This window comes from Jatropha curcas, chromosome 7, assembly GCF_041381405.1.
Source record: "Jatropha curcas cultivar XTBG-Jc1 chromosome 7, XTBG_Jcur_1.0, whole genome shotgun sequence".
Taxonomy (NCBI): Eukaryota; Viridiplantae; Streptophyta; class Magnoliopsida; order Malpighiales; family Euphorbiaceae; genus Jatropha; species Jatropha curcas.
In genome coordinates, this window is record NC_143157.1 from 29,618,463 (window position 1) to 29,644,882 (window position 26,420).

The 26,420-nt window shown below is 35.4% G+C and overlaps 5 protein-coding genes and 1 non-coding gene across 9 annotated transcripts; 1 reads left to right on the plus strand and 5 right to left on the minus strand.

The window, feature by feature from the left end:
- Nucleotides 1-1,521: 1,521 nt before the first annotated feature.
- On the minus strand, nucleotides 1,522-5,059 carry LOC105643512 (acetate--CoA ligase CCL3). The gene is made up of 3 exons (XM_012228644.4): nucleotides 4,746-5,059; nucleotides 3,406-3,993; nucleotides 1,522-2,547 (listed from the first exon to the last, which is right to left on the minus strand). The coding sequence occupies exons 1-3, from the start codon at nucleotides 4,953-4,955 to the stop codon at nucleotides 1,651-1,653; spliced, it is 1,695 nt and encodes a 564-aa protein (XP_012084034.1). The 5' UTR covers nucleotides 4,956-5,059; the 3' UTR covers nucleotides 1,522-1,650.
- A 211-nt stretch (nucleotides 5,060-5,270) lies between these two features.
- On the minus strand, nucleotides 5,271-8,788 carry AAE7 (acyl-activating enzyme 7). Its single transcript, XM_012228645.4, has 3 exons — nucleotides 8,432-8,788; nucleotides 6,507-7,094; nucleotides 5,271-6,322 (listed from the first exon to the last, which is right to left on the minus strand). Exons 1-3 carry the CDS (start codon nucleotides 8,639-8,641, stop codon nucleotides 5,426-5,428), a joined length of 1,695 nt encoding a protein of 564 aa, XP_012084035.1. The 5' UTR covers nucleotides 8,642-8,788; the 3' UTR covers nucleotides 5,271-5,425.
- A 2,773-nt stretch (nucleotides 8,789-11,561) lies between these two features.
- CTL2 (chitinase-like protein) lies at nucleotides 11,562-13,072 on the minus strand. The gene is made up of 3 exons (XM_012228647.4): nucleotides 12,646-13,072; nucleotides 12,396-12,555; nucleotides 11,562-12,119 (listed from the first exon to the last, which is right to left on the minus strand). Exons 1-3 carry the CDS (start codon nucleotides 13,031-13,033, stop codon nucleotides 11,705-11,707), a joined length of 963 nt encoding a protein of 320 aa, XP_012084037.1. The 5' UTR covers nucleotides 13,034-13,072; the 3' UTR covers nucleotides 11,562-11,704.
- A 1,490-nt stretch (nucleotides 13,073-14,562) lies between these two features.
- Nucleotides 14,563-22,406, plus strand: LOC105643515 (calmodulin-binding transcription activator). Of its 4 annotated transcripts, none has more exons than XM_037635988.2 (14): nucleotides 14,563-14,694; nucleotides 14,815-14,929; nucleotides 15,812-15,937; nucleotides 16,560-16,675; nucleotides 17,215-17,303; nucleotides 17,455-17,500; nucleotides 17,806-17,938; nucleotides 18,561-18,683; nucleotides 18,786-18,844; nucleotides 19,255-19,677; nucleotides 19,916-20,691; nucleotides 20,971-21,517; nucleotides 21,661-21,969; nucleotides 22,050-22,406. In XM_037635988.2, exons 2-14 carry the CDS (start codon nucleotides 14,866-14,868, stop codon nucleotides 22,089-22,091), a joined length of 2,853 nt encoding a protein of 950 aa, XP_037491916.1. In that variant the 5' UTR covers nucleotides 14,563-14,694; nucleotides 14,815-14,865; the 3' UTR covers nucleotides 22,092-22,406. The 4 variants fall into 4 exon arrangements, with proteins under 4 accessions (XP_037491916.1, XP_089579916.1, XP_012084038.1 ...); XM_037635989.2 differs by lacking the exon at nucleotides 14,563-14,694 and adding an exon at nucleotides 15,415-15,705 and having other exon boundaries at nucleotides 14,776-14,929; XM_089723790.1 differs by lacking the exon at nucleotides 14,563-14,694 and having other exon boundaries at nucleotides 14,724-14,929; nucleotides 17,806-17,902.
- A 1,093-nt stretch (nucleotides 22,407-23,499) lies between these two features.
- LOC105643516 (small COPII coat GTPase SAR1A) lies at nucleotides 23,500-26,045 on the minus strand. The gene is made up of 3 exons (XM_012228650.3): nucleotides 25,685-26,045; nucleotides 25,474-25,605; nucleotides 23,500-24,090 (listed from the first exon to the last, which is right to left on the minus strand). Exons 1-3 carry the CDS (start codon nucleotides 25,811-25,813, stop codon nucleotides 23,770-23,772), a joined length of 582 nt encoding a protein of 193 aa, XP_012084040.1. The 5' UTR covers nucleotides 25,814-26,045; the 3' UTR covers nucleotides 23,500-23,769.
- LOC119369739 (small nucleolar RNA snoR83) lies at nucleotides 24,576-24,702 on the minus strand. The gene has a single exon (XR_005177310.1). It is a non-coding gene; the product is annotated as a small nucleolar RNA snoR83 (small nucleolar RNA).
- Nucleotides 26,046-26,420: the final 375 nt, after the last annotated feature.

The window sequence follows — 26,420 nt, forward strand, 5'->3', positions numbered from 1 at the left end:
TATCAGGTACCTCACAGACTTCTGATGACTCTTGGTAAATTGCATGCAATTTTGATGTTACATGATTACTACATGAATCATATATCAAATATCAAAAATATGCATTCGAGTTCATTCTATTATAAGAGTTTTCATTAATTTATTGAGATTTAAAGTGTTAATTTGATCAGAATCGAGTATTTTCAGGCTAATCCTTAGATTTGACTTCCATTGTCAAGATATATTATAAACACAGCTATGGCCTTCTCTGCACAAGTTGTATAAGAGAAGGACTAAAAGAGAAAGGACCTAACAAATGGGACATGCATTAATTGTGGTTAGATAAGCAATACGACTGGTTAGTTTTTTTTTTTCTTCTCAAGTTAAAAATTCGTTATGAAGTGTCGATCCATCATGTTACATCATTCTCTGATACGGTTGGGAACTTGGGATTTATAGTTGATAACGAATTCCCTTTGCATGCCTTGACAAAATCACTAAAGCAGCAACCATCACTTCACTTGCCCGTCTATTGAGGATATACATCAAAATTAATTTCTCAAGTTAATTTTCATATGGGTTTTGTGAGATATTAATATTTATATATAAATTATAACTTTATTACATTGGTTGGAATAGAGTTAGAGACATCTCAATTACGATACTTGTTCTTAAAATCCTAATTGCTATCTTAGAATGTGATTTGTTGGATTGGTTGGAGATTATGATTGGTTGGAGAAGTGCCTAACAGAGGCCCAAATTTGGCCTAACTGGATTATAAATAAAACGGACCCACAGCCACACATCCATATAATACGATAATCCCAATCCAATACTCGTAGGAGATAAGCACACATATGTCCATAGTTCTATCTGTCAAATGGCAAATAATAATAATATTATTATATAAGAAAGAAGAAAAAGGAAATGCATGGAACATATCTGTATTGATAAAGTAGCTTTAAAACTGTAACAGTTGCAATATGAGGCAGATATTGATTGGATATAACATTCTTATCCTTAAAAAAACACCATTACTGAGATTGACGTTGTTGGATATCCTTTGCCAACCAAGCAACTGGTTGCTTTCTTTATCCTCTTCTTTAACTTCCTATACTATACTTTCTTTGTCTCTTGCAACTTCTCCCGGTTCTTTAAAGGTTTTTTTTCCTTGCAGGCAAAATCCTCAATCCTGTCTGTCTTTGTCGCTGCCTTAATTATATGGTTCTGCGTTAATTGGGACTGTTCATCAGATTCTAGTCCAAAAATGACAAGTCAGAACCATGTGGCCATGGGTCCGATTTCCAAAGATCAGGACTTTAATGGTGTAGACACTAAGCTTCGGGCCCCCGGTTCAAACTGTCAGATTAAGAACTAAGATCCAAATTATGACCCAATAGGCCTAAGACATAGCCAGCATTCCAACTCTACTGCAGGCTAGCTGGGCATAACAGAAACGGACATCAATTCTCTTTCACTCTGTTCAAGCTGCTATTTTACTAGTGCTCTCATGAATCCTTACAATTAACTTCCACGGTGTAATTAATCATTCAAAGGCACAACTTTGCATTCACGAATAATTTCCAAGGATTAAAAAGCTTTATAGTATTTCTTTAAGTACAAGTTTTGATCATACCATCTTCAGCAACACAAGGAAATCCATCCTTATTATTAGAGTTTGCTCATCTTGACATGTCCCATCTCTTTTGCCTTAGCCCTCAGCACATGCTTCTGAATCTTCCCAGTAGCTGTCTTTGGCAATGCTCCAAAAACTACAGATTTTGGAACCCAGTAACCAGGCATCTTTGACCGGGAAAACTTTATTATATCTTCAGCCAAGCTTTGTGTATTCAATTGGTCGACTTCAGGCCTCAATGTTACAAAAGCACAGGGGGACTCCCCCCACTGCTCATCTGGCCTTGCTACTACTGATACCTCATATATTGCTGGATGCGTGTATAGTACATTTTCTACCTCCAGGCTACTTATGTTTTCTCCTCCAGAAATGATAATGTCCTTTGACCTGTCTTTAATTTCTATGTAATTATCTGGATGCTTCACTGCAAGATCCCCAGAGTGAAACCATCCATTCGCAAAAACTTCTTCATTGGCTTTTGGGTTCTTTAAGTAGCCCTTCATGACAACATTGCCTCTCATCATTATTTCTCCAATTGTGGTTCCATCTGAAGGGACAGGTTTCATGGTTTTAGGATCAAGAACATCTAGGCCTTCCAAGGCAATGTATCTCACGCCTTGGCGTGCATTGAGGCGGGCTTGTTTGATAGGAGGAAGTGAATCCCACTCAGGCTTCCATGCACACACTGTAGAGGGGCCATACGTTTCTGAGAGACCATAAGTATGCATAACACGGAAACCTTTTTCCAACATTGCAAAGAGTACAGAAGGGGGTGGTGCAGCACCAGCAGTCATCACATGTATGACTCGGGGTAGGGGAAGGATAGTTTCTTCCTTAGAAGCATTCACTATAGTGTTGAGCACAACTGGTGCAGCACAAAAGTGACTGACACCATTGTTTGCTATAGCTGAATAGACTGCCTTTGCTGTTACCTGTAGAGTCAGGAAAGAGGAAAGAAATGCAGCTCAATAATCTTGTAAATAGGTTAATTGTGCCATGCTTCAACATGGTTCAAAACCAGTCAGCCATTGCATTAAACAAATTATGTCATCAACTAAAACAGCTTTGCCAGCACAACTTTGATAAAGTCAATTAACATACAGGGAGGCCGCATTGAAAAAGCAAGTACCTATTTCTCATTCAAACAAGAAGAATATAAGTTTACCCTTTTCCACTATTTTCTATAATGCGACTATGAGCAAAGTCTTACTATTTTCTATAATGCCTACCAAATTCATTGTAAAAGGAGATTGGCATAGCAATTCCTCAAGACCTTGCTCCTCTAAATTCTAATTGCATTTTGCCAAAATAAACAAAAAATATAATTTGTAATTCAATTGCTCCAACCTTAAGGAAAACCAAAGAATGGAAGAGGGAGAACATCAAAGAAATAGCATTTCTTCATGTTCAATACCCAAACTTATCTGTAGCAAATTTAGCCTAGTCCTTAACAATCATCAGTTATTACATACTATGAACAACACTAGCTGCTGCATCAATCAGCAAATTCATTCACCTTGTACGGAGGTAGACTCTATCCCACGCAACACCTTCAAGTTCTTTACATCCCCAGTCAAATAATTCCTAGACTACACCAACTTTACCAATCCATAAAGTCAATCTAGAAGGTCTAGAAGTTCCTTGCATACCATAAGCCAGCCAATTAAATGTGATTGCAACAAAACATAGCTATGCTTAAATCAATACCAACAGAAACAAGTAGAATCAGAAGATTTTCTTCCATATTCGTAAGTAATTATACAATAATGACCCAGATCAATAAAAATTACCTGTCGAAGGCATATGCTTGTCCCACAAAGAGCTGCAAGCGCCCAAGTGAAACACCAACCATTGCAGTGGAACATAGGTAGAGTCCACAAGTATACAACTCCTTCACTCATCCCCCAATTTAGAGGATTACTCAAGGACATTAAATATGCTCCTCGGTGGCTCAATACCACACCTTTAGGGCTGGCTGTTGTGCCAGAAGTATAACCTAGCGCAATGCTCTGCCACTCATCCATTGGTGGTTTCCAAGTAAAGTCAGGGTCACCAGTTTCCAGGAACGTCTCATATTCAATAGCCCCCCTTCCCAAAGCATGCTTCACAGCCTTAGGATCACAGCTTTTATCAGCTATGACAATTAACAGTGAAGGCTTAAAAGAACTTCCACTTTCTACTAGGAGTTTTAAAGCTTCCTCAGCCAATGAAAAAAACTCTTGGTCGACCATCACAACTTCAGATTTTGAATGACCTAGAAGGAAAGCAACAGTTGATGCATTTAGACGTATATTGACACAATTTACCACAGCTCCAGCCATTGGAACTCCAAAGTGTGCCTCATACATGGCAGGGATATTTGGTGCAATTATTGCTACCTGATACCACAAGTCAGAAAGATATGATTAAGCTGTCAACATGAAATAATGCAGCCTAAAGAAGCATAAAATATGTCCAATAGGTCAAATCCAGAAAGAGCAAACATGATAGTTTCATGGAAGCATCTTTCATTTAAGGTATAACATGCAAAACATAAAATCATAATCAAATTTCATAGCAGTTAAACATAAATTTCAAATTTCAATTGTAAAGCCTATAGATACCATAGACACATAAAAATTGGGGACAGATACCGTAGAGACAAAATTAAAAGCGCACCAAAAATCAACAAAATTACAAATATGAAGATAGAATACAATAAAAAAGTGTTCAAAGTTGCCTTACTTTCACAAGTCATAACACATGGTTTTGTTGATATTGTTACAAGCATTTTCCATTTTTTTTTAAATTAATTTTTTTTGCACAAGCTCATTAAGCAGGAGCTTATTAGCAAAGAGGTGACCTGTGGTTACTTGACGAGCCTTGTTGGAACTCACAATTCAATTATAAGAACCTAGGAACACAAATTGAGATAGAAGACTAATTTATTATCTTTACGAGTCACTTTAACTAGCCAACAAACCCTACAATCGTCTAGTTATAGAAATTAGAAATAAAACAAGACTACAAATTGAAATCTTCCCAATTTATTTAGTTATCAATTTAACAATTCCGAATAGGAAATCATTTTTTGAGCCATAAAAAAAGACAACCAGACAACAGAAATGGTAACATGAAAAATGAGAAATACCGTGCTACCGAGGCCGATGGAGTGCTTGGATAAAGCGGAAGCCAATCGACGGCACCGCTTGTACGTCTGTAGCCAAGTGTAGCTGAGAGATCCATGCACAACCGATGTTCTATTTGGATGAACGGTGGCTGCTCTGTCCAGGAACCACAGCGGCGTTAAGGCAGTGTAGTTGGCCGCATTTTTTGGCAGGTCATCTGTATCTCTCGCCATCCCGACAGCCACTTATGACCTTACTCACTAGTCACTCTGAGTGTCCGTTTAAGCATTTTTCAGCTGCCACTGCTAACGTGGTTATATGGAGGGATGGTGACTAGTGACGTGTATAATATAGTTAGGTAAGTTATTTAAAAATGGAAAAAAAAAACACTTTGACTTTCTTTATTGAAAAAAACAAATAAAGAAAAAACAACAGAAATCACATTTTTTTTTTCTTTTTAATGTTTCTTTTCGAGGTGGGTGCACGTTGTAATTCACATAGCAAACAACTAACTCGGTAGAAAATAGAAATACAAAAGGAAAAAGGCCTTTAAATGAAAATTTCATCAAGTTTATTTCCATGTGATAAACAATAGACTAAAAAGCATATGATTTGCTTCTTCTTCAAAAAATAAAAAAAGCGTATGATTTGCTAATAATTTATTTAAATTGACAGTTTAATCATGACACAAACAGATAATCCTCTATAACTTGCTCACTTTGACAGGTCCCATCTCTTTTGCCTTGGCCCTCAAAATATGTTTCTGAATCTTCCCAGTAGCAGTTTTTGGCAATGGTCCAAAGACAACAGATTTTGGAACCCAATAAGCAGGCATCTTGGAACGGCAAAACTTGATTATATCCTCTGCTAAACGGCCTTCATCAGATTTATCTACATCTGGTTTCAATGTCACAAAAGCACATGGGGACTCTCCCCATCTCTCATCTTCTCTTGCTACTACAGAGACTTCATATACTGCAGGGTGAGTGTACAGCACATTTTCAACTTCCAAGCTACTGATGTTTTCGCCTCCTGAAATGATAATATCCTTGCTTCTATCCTTAATTTCTATATACCCATCTGGATGTTTTACTGCAAGATCACCGGAATGAAACCATCCACCGGCGAAGGCTTCTTCATTAGCTTTTGGATTCTTTAAGTAACCCTTCATTACAAGATTTCCTCTCATCACTATTTCTCCCATAGTTTTTCCATCTGCAGGGACAGGTTTCATAGTTTTAGTATCAACTACTTCTAGACATTCCAAGCCAGTGTATCGCACGCCTTGGCGTGCATTCAGGCGAGCTTGTGTTATAGGAGGCAGTGTGTCCCACTCAGGTTTCCATGCACATACAACGGATGGACCATAAGTTTCTGAAAGACCATAGGTATGTGTGACCCGAAAGCCTTTTTCTGACATGGCAAAGAGAACAGAAGGAGGGGGAGCAGCACCAGCTGTATTTACATGGACTACTCTGGGTAAGGGGAGGATAGTATCTTCTTTTGGAGCATTTACTATGCTATTCAACACCACAGGTGCAGCACAGAAGTGAGTTACACCTTGGTTTGCAATAGCAGAATATACTGCTTTAGCTGTGACCTGCAGAAAACAGAGCAAACAATCAAGAGATCAATTGTAATTTTCTTCCATAACTACCAAATTCTGCCATGGAAGAATTGATTTCATTACAGTTACTTATAAGTGGAAATCAATCAGAAAAGAAAGAAAAATCTCACACATAATCAGGAAAGTTTAGAATTTTATTATTAAGATGAATAATTACCTGCCTCAAGCATATATTAGTCCCACAAAAAGCTGCAAGAGACCAGGTATAACACCAACCGTTGCAATGAAACATAGGCAAAGTCCAAAGATAAATAACCCCTTCATATAAACCCCAAATCATAGCACAACTCAGAGCCATGAGATATGCCCCTCGGTGACTAAGAACTACTCCTTTGGGACTGGCGGTTGTACCAGAAGTATAACCCAAAGCAATACTCTGCCACTCATCTGCTGGTGGTTTCCAAGCAAAGTTGGGGTCACCACTTTCTAAGAATTTGTTATATTCAATGGCTCCTTTGTCCAGAGCATATTTCAGGGCCTTGGGGTCACAGCTTTCATCAGCTATAACAATTAGTAATGGGGGGCTAAAATTAATCTCTTTTTCTCGCAAGATTTTTAAAGCTTCCTCTGCTAAGGTAAAATACTCTTGGTCCACCATTAGTACTGCAGATTTTGAATGGCCTAAAAGGAAAGCGATGGTTGAAGCATTTAAACGAATGTTGACAGCATTTACCACAGCTCCAGCCATGGGAACACCAAAATGAGCTTCATACATGGCGGGGATATTCGGTGCAATTATTGCTACCTGCAAATATTAATCACAGAAATGCAACTAATTAAGCCGCGAAACTGGTTTCAAGATTCTGAAGTCATAGCCTTAAGCAGATTTAATTACATAAAATTCGAGAAATTAACCATTATACATATTCGCCAATTTATGACTTTGTCAGCATAACTACATCAATCAAGTAAGGACTTCTATAACTTAAAAAACCCAATTGTCTTAATCAACCAAATTGAATTTGGAACATACTAAATTTTTTATGACTAATATGTTCAAGACTTCTCTGACTTTTAATAAATATATTTAACTTTTGATCCCTAATCCAATTGCTAAAGACTTTGCGCATTTAAAGATGCACATGCTGAATCATTATCCTAAATTGTTAGACTGTAGTGATTGGATAATAACAGCAAAAAATTTGGAACAGTCAATACATTTTGTCCCATTATTGCTACCACTTGTTATTTATTAATTATTATTATACTATAAACAAAACTAAGCCACCAACATGGTGGTTGCAAGTTTTCCAAAGTTCTCATCTTAAAAAGAAGGACAAAAGAAAATTGTTTTGATGCTCTGTGTTCTAAAAAAGATAAAATAAAACAAAGCCGTTGTAGTGGATATAAATAAATAATATAAAAAACAGAAAATAAATGCAAAATATAAATATGTTTTCAACAAATTATATTTTACAAATTAGCGCAAATAAATTATATACCCAACCTCAATCATTATTTAGGGAAAGCAAATCCCGGAAGGCTGGAACTATGAAATTTTTCGTTTTGTATATGTTGACTTGTTGCTCCATAATAAAATCGAGAATTCTTTTAATAGAAAAATAAAATTCACAATGATAAGTTCTTTAACCGACAATATAAATAAAAAAAGAAGTACACAGATAAATATTTTTTCTTTTCCTTTAACTTCAACAATTCTTATGGTGAAAAATAGAGTTTTTTTTTTTTTGTGTTTTAAATCTTCATTGACAAATTACTCAGTAGTATAATTTTTGCTATTAAAAAAAGTCCTATTTATATATATATATATATATATATATGAGAGCTTAATATGGAATAATCAAATAATTAAAAACACAGTAAGGAATTCTAATTCAAAAAGTTTTACTAAAAGTAGCAATAATTAAAATAAAATAGTGTTGAAAAAAAAAAAAGGAAAACTCAAAGTAAAAGCACAGAAAATAATCTCTTTTTATATCTTTAATTTCGATCTTTTTAAAACTCTTATAATTATGTCGTTTTGTGGCTTGTGAGGCCAACGGCTGACTCTGCTCTGCTTTCTTATCGAACAAAGAACAAACAGGAAAAACAAAAAGACGAAGAAGAAGTTCTCAGAATTACCGTGCTACCGACGCCGATGTTATTCTTGACGAGAGCGGAGGCCAGCTGACGGCATCGTTGATAGGTCTGGTGCCATGTGTAGTGCAGAGATCCATGGACCAGAGATTTTCTGTTGGGGTGTACAGTAGCTGCTCTGTCCAGAAACCACAAAGGCGTCAAGGCTGTGTAGTTAGCTTCAATCTTAGGTAGATCATCTATGTCTTTAGCCATCTCTCCTTTTCTCTCTCTAATTCTCCTGTTAGAGTCTCTCTCGTTCTCTCTTTCAGCTTTGAAATGATGAGTGAGTGAAATGAAATTCTCTTCGTCAGGGTATTTATAGGTCTGATGACAAGGGAGGAGTTCTTTTTATATTATTATTTTTCGCCACCACATGGACCTCCATGTATTAAACCAATCTAAAACAAGGATATCCATGTACCGGATGTAGAGAATTCCTATTCATAAAAACTTTTTTTTTTTTTTTTTGAATTACAAGTGAAATGTTTATTCGTAAAAACGCTGTGCCATCCATTTCGATTTGGAAGAGTGTTTTTTTTTTTTTTTTTTTTTTTGGTTTTTTTCAAAAGCCACTGTGGCCCCCTGGTTAACGAACAGCTCATTTGTTTTAAAAAAATCAGCGCAATTAGAGATTCTCTTAATAAAAATAAAAAAGGACTTAAAAATTTATTAACCTAATTAAGAAATTTAATCCTGGCATTTTTAATATTTTTCTTCCTAATTTGTTTTTTTTATGTATTTTTATTCAATTGACACCTCACTTTTGCTGGATAAGGTACCAAGTGACAGAACTTACTACATAATATACATGGATACGGTCCCACCATAAGTGAAAATAATTAAATATTTTTCCTGCATTAGAAACTTGCTAGGATGTGTTATTCTACATAAAAGATAAAAGAAATCATTTCATTTAAATTAAAATCTGAGCAGAAAAATTCATTTACGCTATGGTACTTTATCTAAGGCATTAAAAAATTATTTATTTAATTCAAAAAAAAGGTGAAATTATTTAAATTTATAAATAAAAGGTGATTTAGCTTATTAATTTTAACAGCATGATAAACGATAGTAATGCAACTAAATTTATATGATATAAGACAAAAAAGTTAATGTCAGCTGATAAAAAATTGGCCCAAGTTCTGGGAAATTGCCAAATGCCTGAAGGTCCAGGAGAATCTTGATTCAAACAAAGACACTTCTTTTGTTTATTTATAATTTTATTTTTAATTAAAGATGGGAAGGAATTATTTTTTTTTTAAATTTAAGTTTAATAATTTTATTATTAAATAAGTCATATAATAAAACAATTCTCCTTTTTTTTATGTAAATCATTTTCAAGCATTCCAATATAAATATATTAAAAAAAAAGAATTACAACACAAATTCTCTATTTTTCAGTCCATAGTAATATTTTACTGCTTGGTTAAATTACGCACATCATCAAGTCACCGAGTTTGACTTTGTAGCTAAACTCTATGATCATCCCTTATCTGATAGAATATTGAATTCGAAAAAATCCACCGAAACGCGAAGTTTCTCTACTCTACTCTCAAGTGCTTGAAATGTCGGGTTCGTTTAGGGATATTCATCAGACACTTTACTTATTTGATAATGGAAAATTACCTATAAAGTCTCTCAGTTTTGATCGAAATTACTATCATATTTTTATTATTTATCGAATTAAAATTAAAATTTTATAAAAAATCTTACTCATTTTATTTAAAAAAATATTTTTTATTTTTTAAATACTTTATATTATTCAATTGATTATTCACATTTAATATAGTGTTACTGTTTAAATTCATATCATTTATTTGTTTAGTGCTTCACCACCTAACAATAAAAATTACATTTTTTTTATGAAAAGACTTAATTGTTTTTTTTAAGAATAAAAATTACATTTTTTTTGTTAAACACAGGTAATCATCACGAATGAATAAATGATTTTGCAAAACTATAATATAATAAATATCATCTTGACTAAAATACAGAAACTAATTAAATAGTTAATCACTATTCAATAATTTAGATTTTAGATTACCGTTTGCATGAATCAACAGATAATGACTACGTCCTGCAAGCTGAATGTTTTTTATATGATAATAATGCCAAATTTTAAAATCAATTATGTCCTCTCACAAGCCTCATTAGTCATTACTGACATTGCCGCCCGCAAACGTATTACAGTAATATCAATGAATAATAATGAATGTATAAAGTAATATAGTAATATGTGTGAATAATAATGTATATATATTATTAAAGAAAATATTTACTCACTGACGAGGTCTCTGGTTCAAGTCCAGGATGGCCCAGCTGCGCCAAAGAAAAGAATAGAATAAGCATCTGACTCCTTCATGCATGCTCCACTTGCCTCGGGGGGGGATATAGCTCAGTTGGTAGAGCTCCGCTCTTGCAATTGGGTCATTGCGATTACGGGTTGGATGTCTAATTGTCCAGGCGGTAATGATAGTATCTTGTACCTGAATCGGTGACTCGCTTTTTCTAAATATTGGGGAAGAGGACTGAAACATGCCACTGAAAAACTCTACTGAGACAAAGATGGGCTGTCAAGAACGTAGAGGAGGTAAGATGGGCAGTTGGTCAGATCTAGTATGGATCGTACATGGACGATAGTCGGAGTCGGCGGCTCTCCTAGGGTTCCCTAATCTGGGATCCCTGGGGAAGAGGATCGAGTTGGCCCTTGCAAACAGCTTAATGCACTATCTCCCTTCAACCCTTTAGCGAAATGCGGCAAAAGGAAGGAAAATCCATGGACCGACAGCGGCTCACTTTATACACTAAATCAATCGAAAATAATTTTTTAATTGTAGTAAATGTATTTTTTATTATTCATGAGAAAAAAATAGAATATTAACAATACGTGTAGATAATAAATTTTATTTTTATTATAATCTTACTGACAGTGGAAAATTAGATAAAAATTATAATGAATTTGTAATGATAGTATGCATTACTGCGAATAAATCCATGATCAAAAACAAAAATTATACAGCTTGTAAACATAATAATCAAATTATACCAAAGATTTACACATAAACAAGGAAAGGCATAAGCGGTTCAATTAATATAAACTCCCTATACAGCAGATTCATACCAAAAACAAAAGTTGAATAGAAATTCTTTTTCTTCTTCTTCTCAGAAGCTGCATTAAGTATTCAAAACTATACTTGCCTGTCCCTTATTAAAATTTTTCCTTCACAGAGGAACAGTTCAACAATGGACAGACTATTTACCGATATTAAACAAGGCTCAAGAAGATGATGAAGAGGAAGCAGCTTGGTTGAAAGGAACCTGCTCAGCACAGCTCAGCACTTCATGAGGTCCTGCCTCCTCTCTCCCGATGCCCATCAGGTCAAGGTAATATAGGTAGTGAGAAACTATATTGTTCATAGATTCGTCGTCGCCTTTCCCACAAACTTGATCTCCATAAAGGACATTCATGGTGGTGCCAAAACCAGGTACCCTCTTGGACAAAGTGTCATTCTTGGTAGGTTTCCATTTGCCGACAAATACATCATGAGCTGATGGCAGATGTTTCTTCTCCGGAGTCATCCACTTCCAGATTGCAGCCTGGAAGGCTAGTGTGGCGTTGTTTTCAATGTATTCTGGATGATTCAACAAATCAATCTTCAGAGCTTTTCCAGTTTTACCATAGTTATAGTTCCTGTAGTTGAATCATTAATTAGTGAGAAAGGGAATGCTTATTGGAATATGGCAACCAGTAAAGAAAATATATATTCTACCAACTTTCTGCTAAAAATGGGTGGGTGGCACCTCCTTTTCAGAGAAAAAGACTGGTAACAGAAAATTTGCTTTAAGCATACAACACATTAATTTGCATTACTTGCTTTTCTTTTGTAACGAGTAATCTTTTCTGAAAATAAATCTAGTATGATTAAATTAAGTGGGTAAATGAGATGAAAGGTGGAAAGATGCATACCAGTAAATAGGCAGGGCACCACGACCATGATATGAAACGCCAGGAGTGCATGGATAGGTGTACTTATAGTAATCATCACAGTAAAATTGGCTGGGACTCATTTCCTTGTTGTAGCATAAACCCCAAGCCATTGGTCCTCCTGTAGCCACTCCATAGCCACCTGAAAATATCATCACCCATTGCACTTATTAATCTATAGATCAAGAACGAGTAAGATTAAATCTATATATATAAAACCTATTTTACTTACATGAAGTTTTGCTGCCCACATGGCCAAGAAAAGCAGCAACCTCCTTCTGGCCCATGAGCTTTCCTCCGGTGGTACCAAACCCATGAGGCTGGTAAATTGCAGCTGCTGTGATGAAAGAATGGTAGTCCCAAAACCCTACTGCATGAGCCACAGGTGTGTTGCGCTTTGAAAACAAGTTCTCGAATTGGTAGGTCTGGAAATAATCAGAAATAGTCTGGTTGCAGCAATATACGGACAAGCCTTTGCACTCCCATCCCTTGTCACACAGCTTCTTCCCCTTCACTATCTTCACCAATGGCTTTTCTGGAGATGGCTGATCTGCTCCATTTACTACTACTACTAACATTAACAATGCCATTATGGCATGAACACTCTTTCTGGACTCCATCTTGGTAATTAGATTCTCTCTTGGTTGTTGTGGTGAGGGAATTGAGTGTGGTAATTTAAAAGAAGAAAAGGGTGGTTGGAGATTGCTTTGCCAGAGTGAAAGGAATAGAAAGTGAAGGCCTAACGCATTAGGAGAGAGAGATTTTTCAGAGCTGAGGTGGCAGCAGAGTTTGCTTGCTTTGTCTTCTTCTTCAATTGCAAGCAAAGTAATAACAATTGAAGGCCATACATTGGACTAACGGAATGACCAAGCTGTAATGGACCAATATGTTCATCAGGAAGGCTCGACATTTGACTATGGGGTTTTGGATGGGCTTTTTCTCAGCCCATGTGCTCTCAGGCTTGAGGCCATCAAAAAAGATAGAAACACTAGAGACATCGAAAAACAAACAAACAAAAAAAAAAAACGTCCTGATCTGACCCTTGTTGTTTTTTAGTACTGATTATTTTGCATTAAACAACTTATTAATTGCTTAATTAATTGCTGTTCTGGAACCTTTCGGTGTTTATAATAATAATAATTAATTTTAATGTCTATTCCTGCCAATTAGATTGGACTTTCTTTAAGGCATGCAATTTTCGTTGTAAATATTGTATTCAACATAAAAAAAAATAATTTACATAATTAACATTTTCTGTCCATATAAAATTATATTTATGTATACAATAGGAATATAGATCCACATTAAATAGTGATGTATTAAAAAATTAAATAATAGTAAAATGACTTTTTTTTAAAGTAAAATTACATTTTAGGACAAAAGAAAAAATAAAGAGAGTTTCTGTGTAATATGATTACTTCACAATTTCTTTTATAGTATGCTAATCTATACCGGTAGATATCCAAAATTTAAAGTTATAGTATAATAATCAAGGTATAAAGCTGTTTACATATATACTACTTCCTCTGTTATGGAAAATTTTATATTTTTATAAAAATTAAAAAAATGATCGAAATACATTGATTTTCTAAAAATACATTATATAATGTCTAAATTACCCTTTTTAAAATTAAAAACTCCCATTTAATTCTGCTACAAAACAAATGCTAATTTTATCTCATATTAAAGCATCACCATCAGAGTAGTATTTCAATTTTATTTTTTCATACCTTAATATAACGAAAAACTTCTAATTACAAGTGTAGTCAAATTTGTAATTTAACTATAATTAAAGTAATGATAAAAAGGAGAAAAACAAATATAACAATAAATTACACTTAATGAATAGATAAAATTGAAAGAAATTATTAATATTAATATACTTTTAAAATTCTACGTAAAAATAGAACAAAGTAAAATATTTGCTATTAAAATAAACGGTAGAGGGTAGTTTATTTGAAAGTTAATAATTATAAAGTAATTCTTTTGATGGAATAATTATAAAGTATTAAGGCAAGACAATACATTTATTGGTATACAAACCATTAATAGGGAGGCAAAATAGAGAATTAAATAAATTATTAATTTTTAAAAAAGAAACAGAAAATAATATGGGACAAATAAAAAGAAATAGTGTATATATTATTTTACACAGAGAGGACTGAAGGAGCGAGCATTTTCATCTACAGTACATTGCTCCTTGAAACAGCTCTTGTCGCCACTTTAGTTTGATTAGAGATAGCAAACAGACACTCCCCGTCATTTCCAACAAACAGAAAGAGTACCTTCTCTTTTTTCTCTCTCTATTTCACAACTCTAATTACGAGCTGTTTTTTGCTATTTTGGCTTTGTTTTCATTTACAATCCTTAATTGATAAGTTTTTTACTCGCTGACTTGCAGATTGGTTGAATTTGGGGATTTTGGGTTTTGCTTTATGCGCTCAGTTTCTCAATGGACAGCGCTATGTTGGGGCGGCTTGTGAGCTCGGAGATTCATGGATTCCATACGCTGCAAGGTTTTTAGCTATGCTGTTTTCTATTTTTGTTCTCTTTTTGACTTTGACTTTAGCATTTGATCAGTGGAAGCTAGGTAGCTAAGCTTATGCATGGCATGCTAGACATTTTTATGATAACTAGTTTTTCTTTTCTCCAGGACTTTTGTTTGATTTTGAAAGCAAAACTGTTGGTAATTTTGAATTTGACGGACGAAATTAGTGCTTTTGCTTGATGAGAGCATATTAGCAGTACTTCTATGTGATCAGAATTTGAAAGATAACGAAAATGAGAAAAGTCGGCTTCAAGTCTTTTTTTGCGAGTTACTATTGTTTATTTATTTATTTTTGGTGACAAATAAGTATATGGTCTTGAATTGCTTTACGCAACTCTTATATTAGTTAAAATCGTTGCTTGCTGCCAAACAGTAAACATCTTTGTTGGAGAATCCAAGTTGTTTGCATAAGTGGATGAAATTCTTTTATTATTAATTTATTTGGGTGTTTAGGTGAATGTTGCTGAATAGGAACTTGTGATTGAAGTAGACAAGAAGGGTAGATTTGGAAATGGATGCATTTTTTCAGGAGCAATAGTGTCTAGAGAATGCTACATAATTTCTCTTATTTATAGAACAGTTAAAATGAGGCAACAGAGTTAGAATGAACGTGGCATGAGCATGAGGTAAAGGCCAAGGAGCATGAGGGAAAAAGTGTTGATTACTGTGAGAGAGAAATAGAAAAACTGAAATTCATGCTATCTAAGAAACTGCAATGGGAATCATTTTTTAAAGATGATTATGGTACTCTGATTTGCTTTCTTAAATTTTTGAATCCCTCTGCTCCCTTTCTATTGAGATTATATGAATAGTTGTGCTAATACAGCAACGGGACCTTGTTACATGGCAGATTTAGATTTTGGAAACATAATGGAGGAAGCTAGAACAAGATGGCTCCGCCCAAATGAAATTCATGCAATACTCTGTAACTACAAGTATTTCGTCATTAATGTGAAGCCAGTACACTTACCCAAAAGTAAGTCCTTATTATTTTCAACTCTATTGGGCTCCCATGAAGAAAAACTATTGCAACTTTGGAATCTTGTTCTTGTATAAGCGTTATGGTGTCTGATTTTCCAGTTTGAGATCTCCTGATTGATACGAGAGGTTTAAAATATGAACCCTTTATCATTTTTTCCAGTTTTGCTATTTCGACAAACATCAATAATCTCTGTTCATCTCCATCTAATTTTACTATCTTTTGTCTGGTTGAATTTTTTCATGATGAAACTTGTTATTGTTTAAGCCTCCTGGCCCAAGCAGGTTTCCTTCTATTTAAATGTCATAGAGTTGTTTGCTCGGTGGGCTTTGGCAGCCTATATACCATTTATGAGCAAAGGATGGGAATAGGAGCTATTGGATAGTCTCTGTTGAGTGAATATGGTGTTGAAAATGGTCAATATGGTTGGTTTGTGCTTGTAACTCATATGCTATTGTTCACCACTTCACAAATATCAAATAGAAAATTCTCTGTGTTTTTGAGTCTTATTGCATTTTAATAGGTGAAGCTAGCCTATCCTGCAGGATGATATGGAGTGTCAGTGAACTTTTTCTATAGTATTTTGTTATCTAATTTTGGATGTCTTATGATGTAACAGGTGGTACTATTGTGTTATTTGACCGTAAGAAGCTCAGGAACTTCCGAAAAGATGGCCATAATTGGAAGAAGAAGAAAGACGGCAAGACCGTGAAAGAAGCTCATGAACATTTAAAAGTGAGTTTTCTTGCTTTCTAAAATTTTACATGTGGCATTAACTGTTCTTTTTTTCCCAATTCAACTGACAGCATTAATTCTTTCTATATACCCGAGTTTTACAAATTTCTAACATAATATTACATTCATCAGATAGATGCTGACAGCAACATGTAGATTCTAAATTTTCAACATGTTACATGGATGTTGTGGGAAAGTCTTTTATGAATGAATTGGTGAAGCAAGCACTGAGTTTCAATTCTATTTCTTCGTCATATAACTGTATAGATATATATAGGCATGCAATTCCATTTGTATGGATATACCTATACATTAACTGTATAGATATGCATGTTTAGACTTATGTGTGCCACAATATGCTTGCTGTCCTTTTCTCCCGCTTCCCCCACTAATAGCTGAGTTAATGGTACTATGGATAATATGTCTGCATAACTCAAGTCCCTATTTTTCTTCATCAAATTTGTTTTATATATATATATAATCCAAATAATCCATCATCAACTGTTCTAAGGAATTTTTCACTGTGTTCCATTGTTCAGGTTGGTAATGAAGAAAGGATTCATGTGTACTATGCACATGGTGAAGATAACCAAACCTTTGTTCGCAGGTGTTATTGGCTACTGGATAAGTATGTGTGGCTAAAGTTAATCTGGATCTACAAATAAGTCATGCTTATTTATCTTAAATGGTCTTTAGTTTGCTATAATTTTCCATAAAAGATGATCTTTGGTCTCTGTTTCACATTTTGACTGTTTGTTTTGTTGTTTTCTTTTTTTTAGGACTCTGGAACACATAGTTCTTGTCCACTATCGTGAAACTCAGGAGGTTAGTTATATAGTTTTTCCATTTGGTGAGGGTGTTGCCTCAAAATGTCATTCTACAAATTATATGTAAACATATATTTTTTTCTGTCCTTTTTATTCTTTTAACATTTTTCCAAGATCTATACTCAAGGAAAATCCTAATTTTATAAAGAGAAGTTTTGAGCTATGCCTACAAACAGTTCTCTAGTGTTAGACATTCTGGTATATTATTGGAAATAAAGTTGCATGCTTTTATCATCATTGATTCTGATAAAGAAATGATTGTCCAATCCTTATTATGGGTTGTGGTTTGACTTGTGGTAACAGTTTCAGGGTTCTCCAGTCACACCTATGAATTCAAATTCTAGTTCAATCTCTGACCAGTCTCCTTGGCTTATATCAGAAGAATTTGATTCTGGAGCTGGTAATGCATATCATACTGGCGAAAAAGAGCATCTAGGTGATTTTACTTGTTTTTTCAACAAATAGAATTATGACTTGCTTGTTTGGCATGGAATGCAAGCTTTGGGAAGCTATGCTAGAAACTTCAGTTGGGCCAGAAATAGTAGTAGAAAGAAAAATGGTGTCATGGAAACAGTCTGAATAAGATTGAATAGTTCCAAATCACCACTGCTGCCATGAACTTTTATAGCCATTTGCAAGATAACTCAAAATCAACAATAAAGAAAAATTCAATCAAATATAAGTTAAAAAATGGAATTAATGAAATATGCAAGATATTAATTTGATAATTGGATGAAATATGAGAAATGGTTGCTTCTCATATTTCATCTCAATTGGTGAATCACTCATAGAGAAATGGAAAATCATGTAATACTTGGCTAGGATTCCATCTAATGGCCATTATTTAAAACCATGGAGGCCACTACATGGGGCTATCCCTTAGACAGACTTGAACTCAGCTTCCTTCTTGATAGGGCTATCAGGGATTTTCAGTTTGGCAAACTTTACATAAGAGCTTTTTGTTTTTTACTTTACCATGATAAACAAATATTCAACTGTTGCTTTTTAGAAATGCATGTAATGTTTTCTCACTCTTTGCTATTTTGGAGAGGCAACAGGGCCTACTGACAATTTAACTGTCAGAAATCATGAAATGAAGCTTCATGAGATTAATACACTTGATTGGGATGAGCTTGTGATGAATGATCCTAACAATTCGCCCATGCCTAAAGGAGTTGAAGGTCTATATTTCATTTGCTGCAATCTGTATAGTTTAAAATATCATGAATATTTTTTTGATCTCTATATTAATTAACCTTTTATTTTCTTTCCTTAATTTACAGATGGGATTGTGGGCTTTGACCGACAGAATCAAATTGCAGTGAATGGGTCCGTGAGTGATGTAAGCAGAATCATTCACAGTTTCAAGCTTCTTTTTCCCAGCAGCTTTTTATTCTCCTTGTGTTTGCGAGTTTGATTTTTCTCACATTTGTAGTGCCAATATGTTTGAGCAGAAGTCCATACATTCTGTTTTGTGGGAAGCATTTGCAGTTTGGCAATCTACATGTTCATAGAACTGTAACTGAACTGCATATTAATTGATCCATGGATTTAGTTTCCCTATCTGATATGTTTTTCCATTCTGATACTGTGTTAGATGGCAGGGACAATTAAAAAGGCCCTAAAACTGGAAAAACCTAGAGTGAACCGACGAATACAGTTAAATTGAACCAGATTGCTTTCCATTTACTTGCTTGATTATAATTATTGGCAATATGGCATAGAGCAACTAATTAATGTTCATCTTTGCAGGGTAGTTCTCTTCCAATCTACAATTTGTCTGCAGAAATTTCTTCTTTGGATAACTTAACTGAGGTTATTTCAAGGAGCAACAATGCTCACTTCAATAGTCCAGGTGATACCTACAGTAAGTCAACGAGTGTCCAAATAAATTCAAATGCACAGAACAAGGATTCTATTGTCCCAGGGACTGGTGATTCTTTGGACTTGTTGGTTAATGACGGTTTGCAAAGTCAGGATAGTTTTGGAAGGTGGATAAACTCCATTATAGCTGAGTCTTCGGGTTCTGTAGATAATCCTTTGCTTGAATCGTCAATTTCATCTGGTCATGATTCATTCACTGCCATCGATCAACTTCAATCTTTTGTTCCTGAACAAATGTTTGTCATCACTGATATCTCCCACACGTGGTCCTTTTCAACGGAAACAACAAAGGTTTGTTTCCCTTTCCCTCTATCACTATTTTATCATTTTTAGACAGAGTCGTTTGTTACTTGTGGTTTAAAAGTTATCTTGCAAATAGGTGGTCCAAAGTTTCAAAATAGTTCTAGACGTGTTAATATTTTCTTGCAAATTCCTTGCTTGGAATAACAAAAATTGGTCAGTGTGTTCATGAACAACAAATATATATATATGTGTGTGTGTGTGTGTGTGTGTGTGTGTGTGTGTGCAGATCCTAGTAACTGGATACTTCTTACATTCTTTTTTCTTTTTTTTAATGCAGATCCTAGTAACTGGATACTTCCACGAACAGTATCTACACCTAACCAAGTCTAATCTGGTTTGTGTGTGTGGAGATACATGCATTCCTGCAGAAATTATTCAGGCTGGGGCATATCGATGTTTGGTCCCACCACATTCCCCAGGATTATCAAACCTGTTTTTGAGTTTGGATGGCCATAAACCCATAAGCCAAGTTTTAAATTTTGAGTATCGTTCTCCGCTCCATCATCCTGTGGATTCTTCTAAAGACAAAGCTGATCCTCTGGTTTCTTCAGAAGACAAACCCAACTGGGAAGAGTTCAAACTTAAGATGAGTCTTGCTTTTTTGCTTTCCTCTACATCCAAGAGCCTTGACGTTCTAACTAGTAAGGTATCACCAACTGCCCTGAAGGAAGCTAAGAAGTTTGCCCACAAAATTTCTGACATTTCCAATACTTGGGCATATTTGATGAAGTCCATTGAGGACAACAGAGTTCCATTTCCACAAGCAAAAGATGTTCTATTTGAACTTACTTTGAAGAATATGCTAAAAGAATGGTTGTTGGAAAGAGTTATTCAGGGCTGTAAATCCACTGAATATGATGCTCAAGGTCGAGGAGTAATCCATTTGTGTGCTATTCTTGGGTATACTTGGGCTATTTATTTATTTTCATGGTCAGGCTTATCATTGGATTTTCGGGATAAACGTGGATGGACAGCTCTTCATTGGGCAGCATATTATGGAAGGTATGTAATATGCGTCGTTTGTATCTTGCTTTATTTTTAAGTCTTCTATGTGACTGTTCAGCTAAGCTGCATTTCTTTCTGACTCTTGAAGTTAACATCTTGGGACATCCTTTGGATTTTTCCCCTTGTCTTCTCCTAACTTGGGACATCTTCACTCTTTTCTGCTACTTTTACATCCACATTGTGTTCCATTGACACCAATGTTGATCGTATGCATACCTCTGAATGCATTGATAGCTTTTCTCTATATCTCTGTTTCTGAAATACCTCCATGTTTAGGGAGAAGATGGTCGCAGTTCTCTTATCTGCAGGGGCAAAGCCAAACTTGGTCACAGACCCCACTTCAGAAAACCCTGGGGGACGCACTGCTGCTGATCTTGCTTATGAAAATGGTTATGATGGCTTAGCAGCTTATCTGTCAGAAAAGTCTTTAGTAGCACACTTCAAGGATATGTCTATAGCCGGCAATGCCAGTGGCATGCTGCAATTAAGTGCAGCTGAAACAGTAAACTCTGAGAACCTGAATGAGGAGGATCTATATCTGAAGGATACTTTGGCAGCTTATCAAACAGCCGCTGATGCAGCTGCACGCATACAGGCTGCATTCAGAGAACACTCCTTCAAAATACGGACCAAAGCAGTTGAGTTTGCAAATCCAGAGGATGAAGCACGAAATATAATTGCAGCAATGAAGATTCAACATGCCTTTCGCAACTTTGATACACGGAAAAAGATGGCAGCTGCTGCCCGCATCCAGTTTAGGTTTCGTACATGGAAAATGAGGAAGGAATTCCTTAATATGCGTCGTCAAGCTGTTAGAATTCAAGTAAGCACTTTTTGCCATCTCCTTGGTCATTTACTTTATATAAAACACCCCAATTATTTTTCTAGTTTGTGATTGTGTCGTGCCTGAGAATCAGTTGTCATTTATGGGGATATGAATAATTTATTAATATTATTCTACTGCAGGCTGCTTTCCGGGGCTTCCAAGTGAGAAGACAGTACCGTAAGATAGTCTGGTCAGTGGGAGTGGTTGAAAAGGCAATTCTGCGATGGCGTTTGAAGAGAAAAGGCTTTCGTGGACTCCATGTTAATCCTGTTGAAACAGTTGAATATGGGAGGCAGGAAAGCGATCCAGAGGAAGACTTCTATAAAGCCAGCCGGAAACAAGCTGAAGAGCGGGTTGAAAGATCCGTTGTACGGGTTCAAGCCATGTTTCGTTCAAAGAAGGCACAAGAGGAATATCGGAGGATGAAATTGGCCCATAACCAAGCAGAGGTGAGTGATTTGTGTGGAAGTCGATAGTCTGATAGTTCCATTTTGGAGACCAACTAATAATCATGTCTGTTTTGTTGCAGCTGGACTATGAAGAGCTCCGGGACCATGATATGAACTTTTAACTAAGTTGATTGCAAATGCAGATTGACTTGGTAGTTTCGCCATTATTAATATTAATGACATGCATATATGCATAAAATGCTTGTAGTGTAGGTTCATTATCTTTAGGTTAATTTCTAGTGTAATCTGGTCTTGCCCGTTTTACCCTTTTGTACTATGTTAATATCTTGGGAGGTTCATTATTTGTCCGAACCACCAGTTGAAGGTTCAAATTCTCTTATCTTGAACTCTGTACATAAAATACACTGGAATGATTTGTAAACTTTGTTGCAACCTAACCAAGTTCAATATCAAAAATAGGTAAGATGTTGCCACCAGAGAGTCAAAGGTAGGACCATCTTTTTCATTACTACATGGATTACCTGAAACAATTTGCTCTTTAATTCTGTAATGGAGACCCTCTAAAGCAAAGTTTTTTAAGTTTCAGCTATTTTATTATACGTACTGAGAAAGCCACCTAAAACCTTCGCCATATCCTACTTTGCGTGCAATGCTGCACACGAGCACTTCAAGAGGGCGAATAGTCGCGGCGGACGGATCAACTTTTCCCTCGCCGGTAGTGATATGAGTGAGGCCCAAGTGGTGGAGCAATTATTCTTTAGGGGCTGCATATACCAAGCAAGGAGGGCATCTTCAATCTCATCAGCAAGAAGGGCGTCTGTCTCCTTCGCGTCAGAATTCCACGTGGACCAAAAGCAATTAAAAAGGGACAGTGTGACGGGCGAGGACGAATCAACAGCTTCGCGTTCGAATTCCACGTGGACGGTGGTGGTTGGATGAGATGTGTCACCTGGAGTTCTGCAGCCGTCTATTTTAGAAAAACTGACCACGTCATAATCCCCGTCAATCACATGGCGTTGTTATCATGCACACTTGATTTTGAAAAGAAAAAAAAAAAAAAAAGAGGAAAAAGGATTTCTAAAAAATTAAAAGCATATAAGAATTGAAAGTTAAAATATTATTTTTTTTCCTTTAAAATAAAAGTATTTATTTGTATTTAAAATGAAAATTCGTAAGTATAAAATTAAGTGCCTTTCTTCCTCTGAAACTTCAATAAGCATATTCCCATCTCAAAAGAAATGAAAGAAAAGCAAACTTCAACAGATATACTTTTAGTTCAATCTTGACTTTCAGTACCCAACCATATTTAATTATTTCTATGACTTTAAGAGTAGATGAGAATTTTGTAGAGGAATGTGATGCACGTGCTTTCTAGACTCCTCTGAAGTTAATGGTTGATGGCTTTGACAAGCAACAGTTAATGTTATCAGAAAACCCACAAGTGAAAGCTAAGCTATGAAGATGACCAAGCTAACTGATCAATCAAACTCCCATTAGATTGAATGAATGGATCACCTTTCATCAGACCAGGATCTAAAATTTGGGAGCTACAAGATCCAAAAGCAGACATTATTGCGAGTTCAACCACGATCACACCTTATTAATCCACAAAATAGATATAATCCATCACAAAATAGTTGCACAACAACTTTGTTCTTCAATAACAGCAATTTCACAATGGCTTTCAGTTATCAATCAAATGTTTCTACTGATGTTAATCCTCGAACCAATCTATCGAAGACAAACAAGAATTCCATTTCCAATCTAATTGTAGTAAGACACTGCAAAAATGACAGGACAAGCTCCAAAAGAATACAAGGCCAGATGTTTTCCCACATTCTATTTGATGTATTGCGAGAGCCACTTGAAGCCATCGCCATAACCCATCTTGCGGACAATACTGCACATGAAAACTTCGAGGGGGCGAACATTGGAGTCTGTAAGATTCACCTTCCCCTTGCCAGTTGTGAAATTGGTAAGTCCTAGATGATAACGAAGCTCATCCTCAGAAGCTGCATACGGAATGTCAATCTTGTTGCCAAGAATGAGAAAAGGAACATTGGCAAGGGCCTCATCCGAAAGAAGGGCGTCCAATTCCTTTTTCGATTCTGCAAACCTCTCCTTGTCATATGCATCCACCAGGTAAACCACTGCATCCACCTATTCATAGAGAGAAAGAAGATATAGATTGAATTCTTACTCCCCAAAATCACAGATTACCTACCTGAATCAAGTATTTATTTGAAAACCAAGTCATAGTGCTAATGCAAGAAGAGGTTCACACAGCAGAAGCAACTAGCTATTAATATGGGATTTAACAATCATCAGGTGAAAGAAACAACTCGAAACACATGGACCAGTAGAAACCTAGCAAATGAATCAAAAAGCAACACAAATGCAAAATGGTAACCAACAGCATTTCAGAACCAATTCTATTGTTTAGTTATAAATGGAAATCCTGTCTTTTGGTCACCATTCACACAAAATAAACTTCAATACAATCTTCAAAATTTTCAAAATATCTCAGAAATTCGTCCCAGCCAGAAAGTTTTCAGAAGAGTTTTAATAATCCTCAAACATGAAGTAGTATTTCTTTCAAGAAAACAAATTTCAAAGACTTTCATAGAAGCCATGAAATAAGCTCTGCATTTAAAGCTAGTAGTACCAAAAAAAACCTTACTAAAAACAAAAAAGGTGCTGTCAGTGGAACTTTCATCATCCATGTTGGCCTCCTATGAATCCAGCAAACGCATTGGAAAGCTTGCCTCGGATTATGAAGGCACAACGTATGCTTAGAGAGGGAAAAACAGACAAGTTTTATTCCAATGCAACTCAACAAATTGAAAATTAGATTCTGAGATATGCATAGACAAGAAACCAAAACTGCACATATATTTTTGCAAATACACAAAACCCAGTTTCTACCTATAACTTCTCGAGCTAGCACTGAAGTTTTTCACCCTTGGCCACATCATACAAGAAATAAACAGACACGTACACACATAACATTTTGCAAATCCAGCTAAGAACCAGATCTAACCGACGTCAACATTGCACCATAATTGGAAAAGAAGACAGCCACATGGCCCAATTGCCTTTATTCTAGTCGAGATTCAAAGTAATGCAAAATTTCATGGGATCAATAAGCAGAAAACTTCCTATTAGAAATGAAGTAACCAAGACCATTCAGATGAGGTAAATAGAAGAAAATGAAATCAATGAACTACAAATCTACTAGCTTAACACCTCAGAAGTTACACCATATTACAATTACAAGAAATCTAAAGCCATGAAATGAATAAAATAAATTTCCAACATAAAAGATTTATGGAGCTCTTCAATCAATAGGTAGCACAGACCAGACCCACATAAGAAAACCTTTGATTCAAAAGATGTCAAATCATGAGCAATTCCACTGTGCATGCAAAGTTAAATGGGAATCTACCTTCAGGAACCAAGTAATAAACATATAAAAGCGTATTCTTAAGTGATTATTAATAGACAATAAATCATTGAAACAAATTAGGAAATCGTGAACAACACCTTAGCATAGTAATCTTTCCAGACACGACGAGCGATCTGATGGCCACCCAAATCGAAGGCCTTGAACTTGATTTTGCCTATGCTCAACTCCTCCGATGTTGGGTGCTGGGTCGGCTGGTGCTGTACCAGTCTCTGCAAACGGAGATTTATTTCAGATTCAATAAACCATGTCAAGAAAAAAAATTAAAAAAAAAAAAAATCTTTTGCAGACCTCATCTTTCAACATGTGAAGGAGAGTGGTCTTGCCGGCATTATCAAGGCCCAAGAAGAGAATCTTGGCCTCCTTTTGCCATAATCCAAGAGATGCAAGAACTCCGTAAAACCAATCTAACAGAAACATGATGGCTTATCAGACTCAGTTTCAAACGCCCAGGCTGGGATCCAATTGAGTCCCAGATTCAAGAATATATATTTGATATTGGAGGTATTGGGGATCTAGAAACAAGAAGGGCTAAGGAAAGGGACCATAAGAGCACGGGGTTGAAAAATGAAAATTTAGGTTATTTATTAGTATTTTTTTATTGACTGTACCATGTCGTTTTTTGTATTTTCCAGCTGCCTTGGCCCTTGACTCGCATTTTACAACAGGAAATTTTATTTTGATGAGGATAGGAAAGTTCGGTCATAGCTGGTTTTGCATTTTCAGCTTGTACCTGTATTTTTATTAGCTCAATAGTAAGTAGGTAGGAGGTGGATGTGGGGTTATACAAAAATTTACACATGTATAAATTCGTAGTAGAAATATTCGCTGGTCTCAAAATATAAATAACTCTAAAGTGATTATTTATCTTAAGATATAAATCGTTTTTAATATTTTAAGAAATAATAAATAAATTTTTTTAAATTTTATCATTATTTATATTTAAAAATATAATATTACCATTATTTATAGAAATACTTAAATTTTTTTTTTTTTTTTGGAGGGAATTAAATTACACCGGTGGACA

What these genes read in the sequence shown, in the direction of transcription:
- AAE7 (XM_012228645.4), bottom strand. Translation starts at nt 8,641, where the DNA reads ATGGCTAAAGACATAGATGATCTACCTAAGATTGAAGCTAACTACACA. An exon ending in ACATCGGCGTCGGTAGCACG is followed by an intron (nt 7,095 to 8,431) that starts GTAATTCTGAGA and finishes TAATATTTGCAG; the next exon opens with GTAGCAATAATTGCACCGAA. An exon ending in CTAATATATGCTTGAGGCAG is followed by an intron (nt 6,323 to 6,506) that starts GTAATTATTCAT and finishes TGTTTTCTGCAG; the next exon opens with GTCACAGCTAAAGCAGTATA.
- LOC105643515 (XM_037635988.2), top strand. Translation starts at nt 14,866, where the DNA reads ATGGACAGCGCTATGTTGGGGCGGCTTGTGAGCTCGGAGATTCATGGA. An exon ending in TGTTATTGGCTACTGGATAA is followed by an intron (nt 17,304 to 17,454) that starts GTATGTGTGGCT and finishes TCTTTTTTTTAG; the next exon opens with GACTCTGGAACACATAGTTC. An exon ending in TTTCAACGGAAACAACAAAG is followed by an intron (nt 19,678 to 19,915) that starts GTTTGTTTCCCT and finishes GTGTGTGTGCAG; the next exon opens with ATCCTAGTAACTGGATACTT.
- LOC105643516 (XM_012228650.3), bottom strand. Translation starts at nt 25,813, where the DNA reads ATGTTTCTGTTAGATTGGTTTTACGGAGTTCTTGCATCTCTTGGATTA. An exon ending in TTCACATGTTGAAAGATGAG is followed by an intron (nt 25,606 to 25,684) that starts GTCTGCAAAAGA and finishes CTCCGTTTGCAG; the next exon opens with AGACTGGTACAGCACCAGCC. An exon ending in GGAAAGATTACTATGCTAAG is followed by an intron (nt 24,091 to 25,473) that starts GTGTTGTTCACG and finishes CTCTATGAATAG; the next exon opens with GTGGATGCAGTGGTTTACCT.
- LOC105643512 (XM_012228644.4), bottom strand. Translation starts at nt 4,955, where the DNA reads ATGGCGAGAGATACAGATGACCTGCCAAAAAATGCGGCCAACTACACT. An exon ending in CCATCGGCCTCGGTAGCACG is followed by an intron (nt 3,994 to 4,745) that starts GTATTTCTCATT and finishes TTGTGGTATCAG; the next exon opens with GTAGCAATAATTGCACCAAA. An exon ending in CAAGCATATGCCTTCGACAG is followed by an intron (nt 2,548 to 3,405) that starts GTAATTTTTATT and finishes CTGACTCTACAG; the next exon opens with GTAACAGCAAAGGCAGTCTA.
- CTL2 (XM_012228647.4), bottom strand. Translation starts at nt 13,033, where the DNA reads ATGGAGTCCAGAAAGAGTGTTCATGCCATAATGGCATTGTTAATGTTA. An exon ending in TGTGGGCAGCAAAACTTCAT is followed by an intron (nt 12,556 to 12,645) that starts GTAAGTAAAATA and finishes TGATATTTTCAG; the next exon opens with GTGGCTATGGAGTGGCTACA. An exon ending in GGTGCCCTGCCTATTTACTG is followed by an intron (nt 12,120 to 12,395) that starts GTATGCATCTTT and finishes ATTCAACTACAG; the next exon opens with GAACTATAACTATGGTAAAA.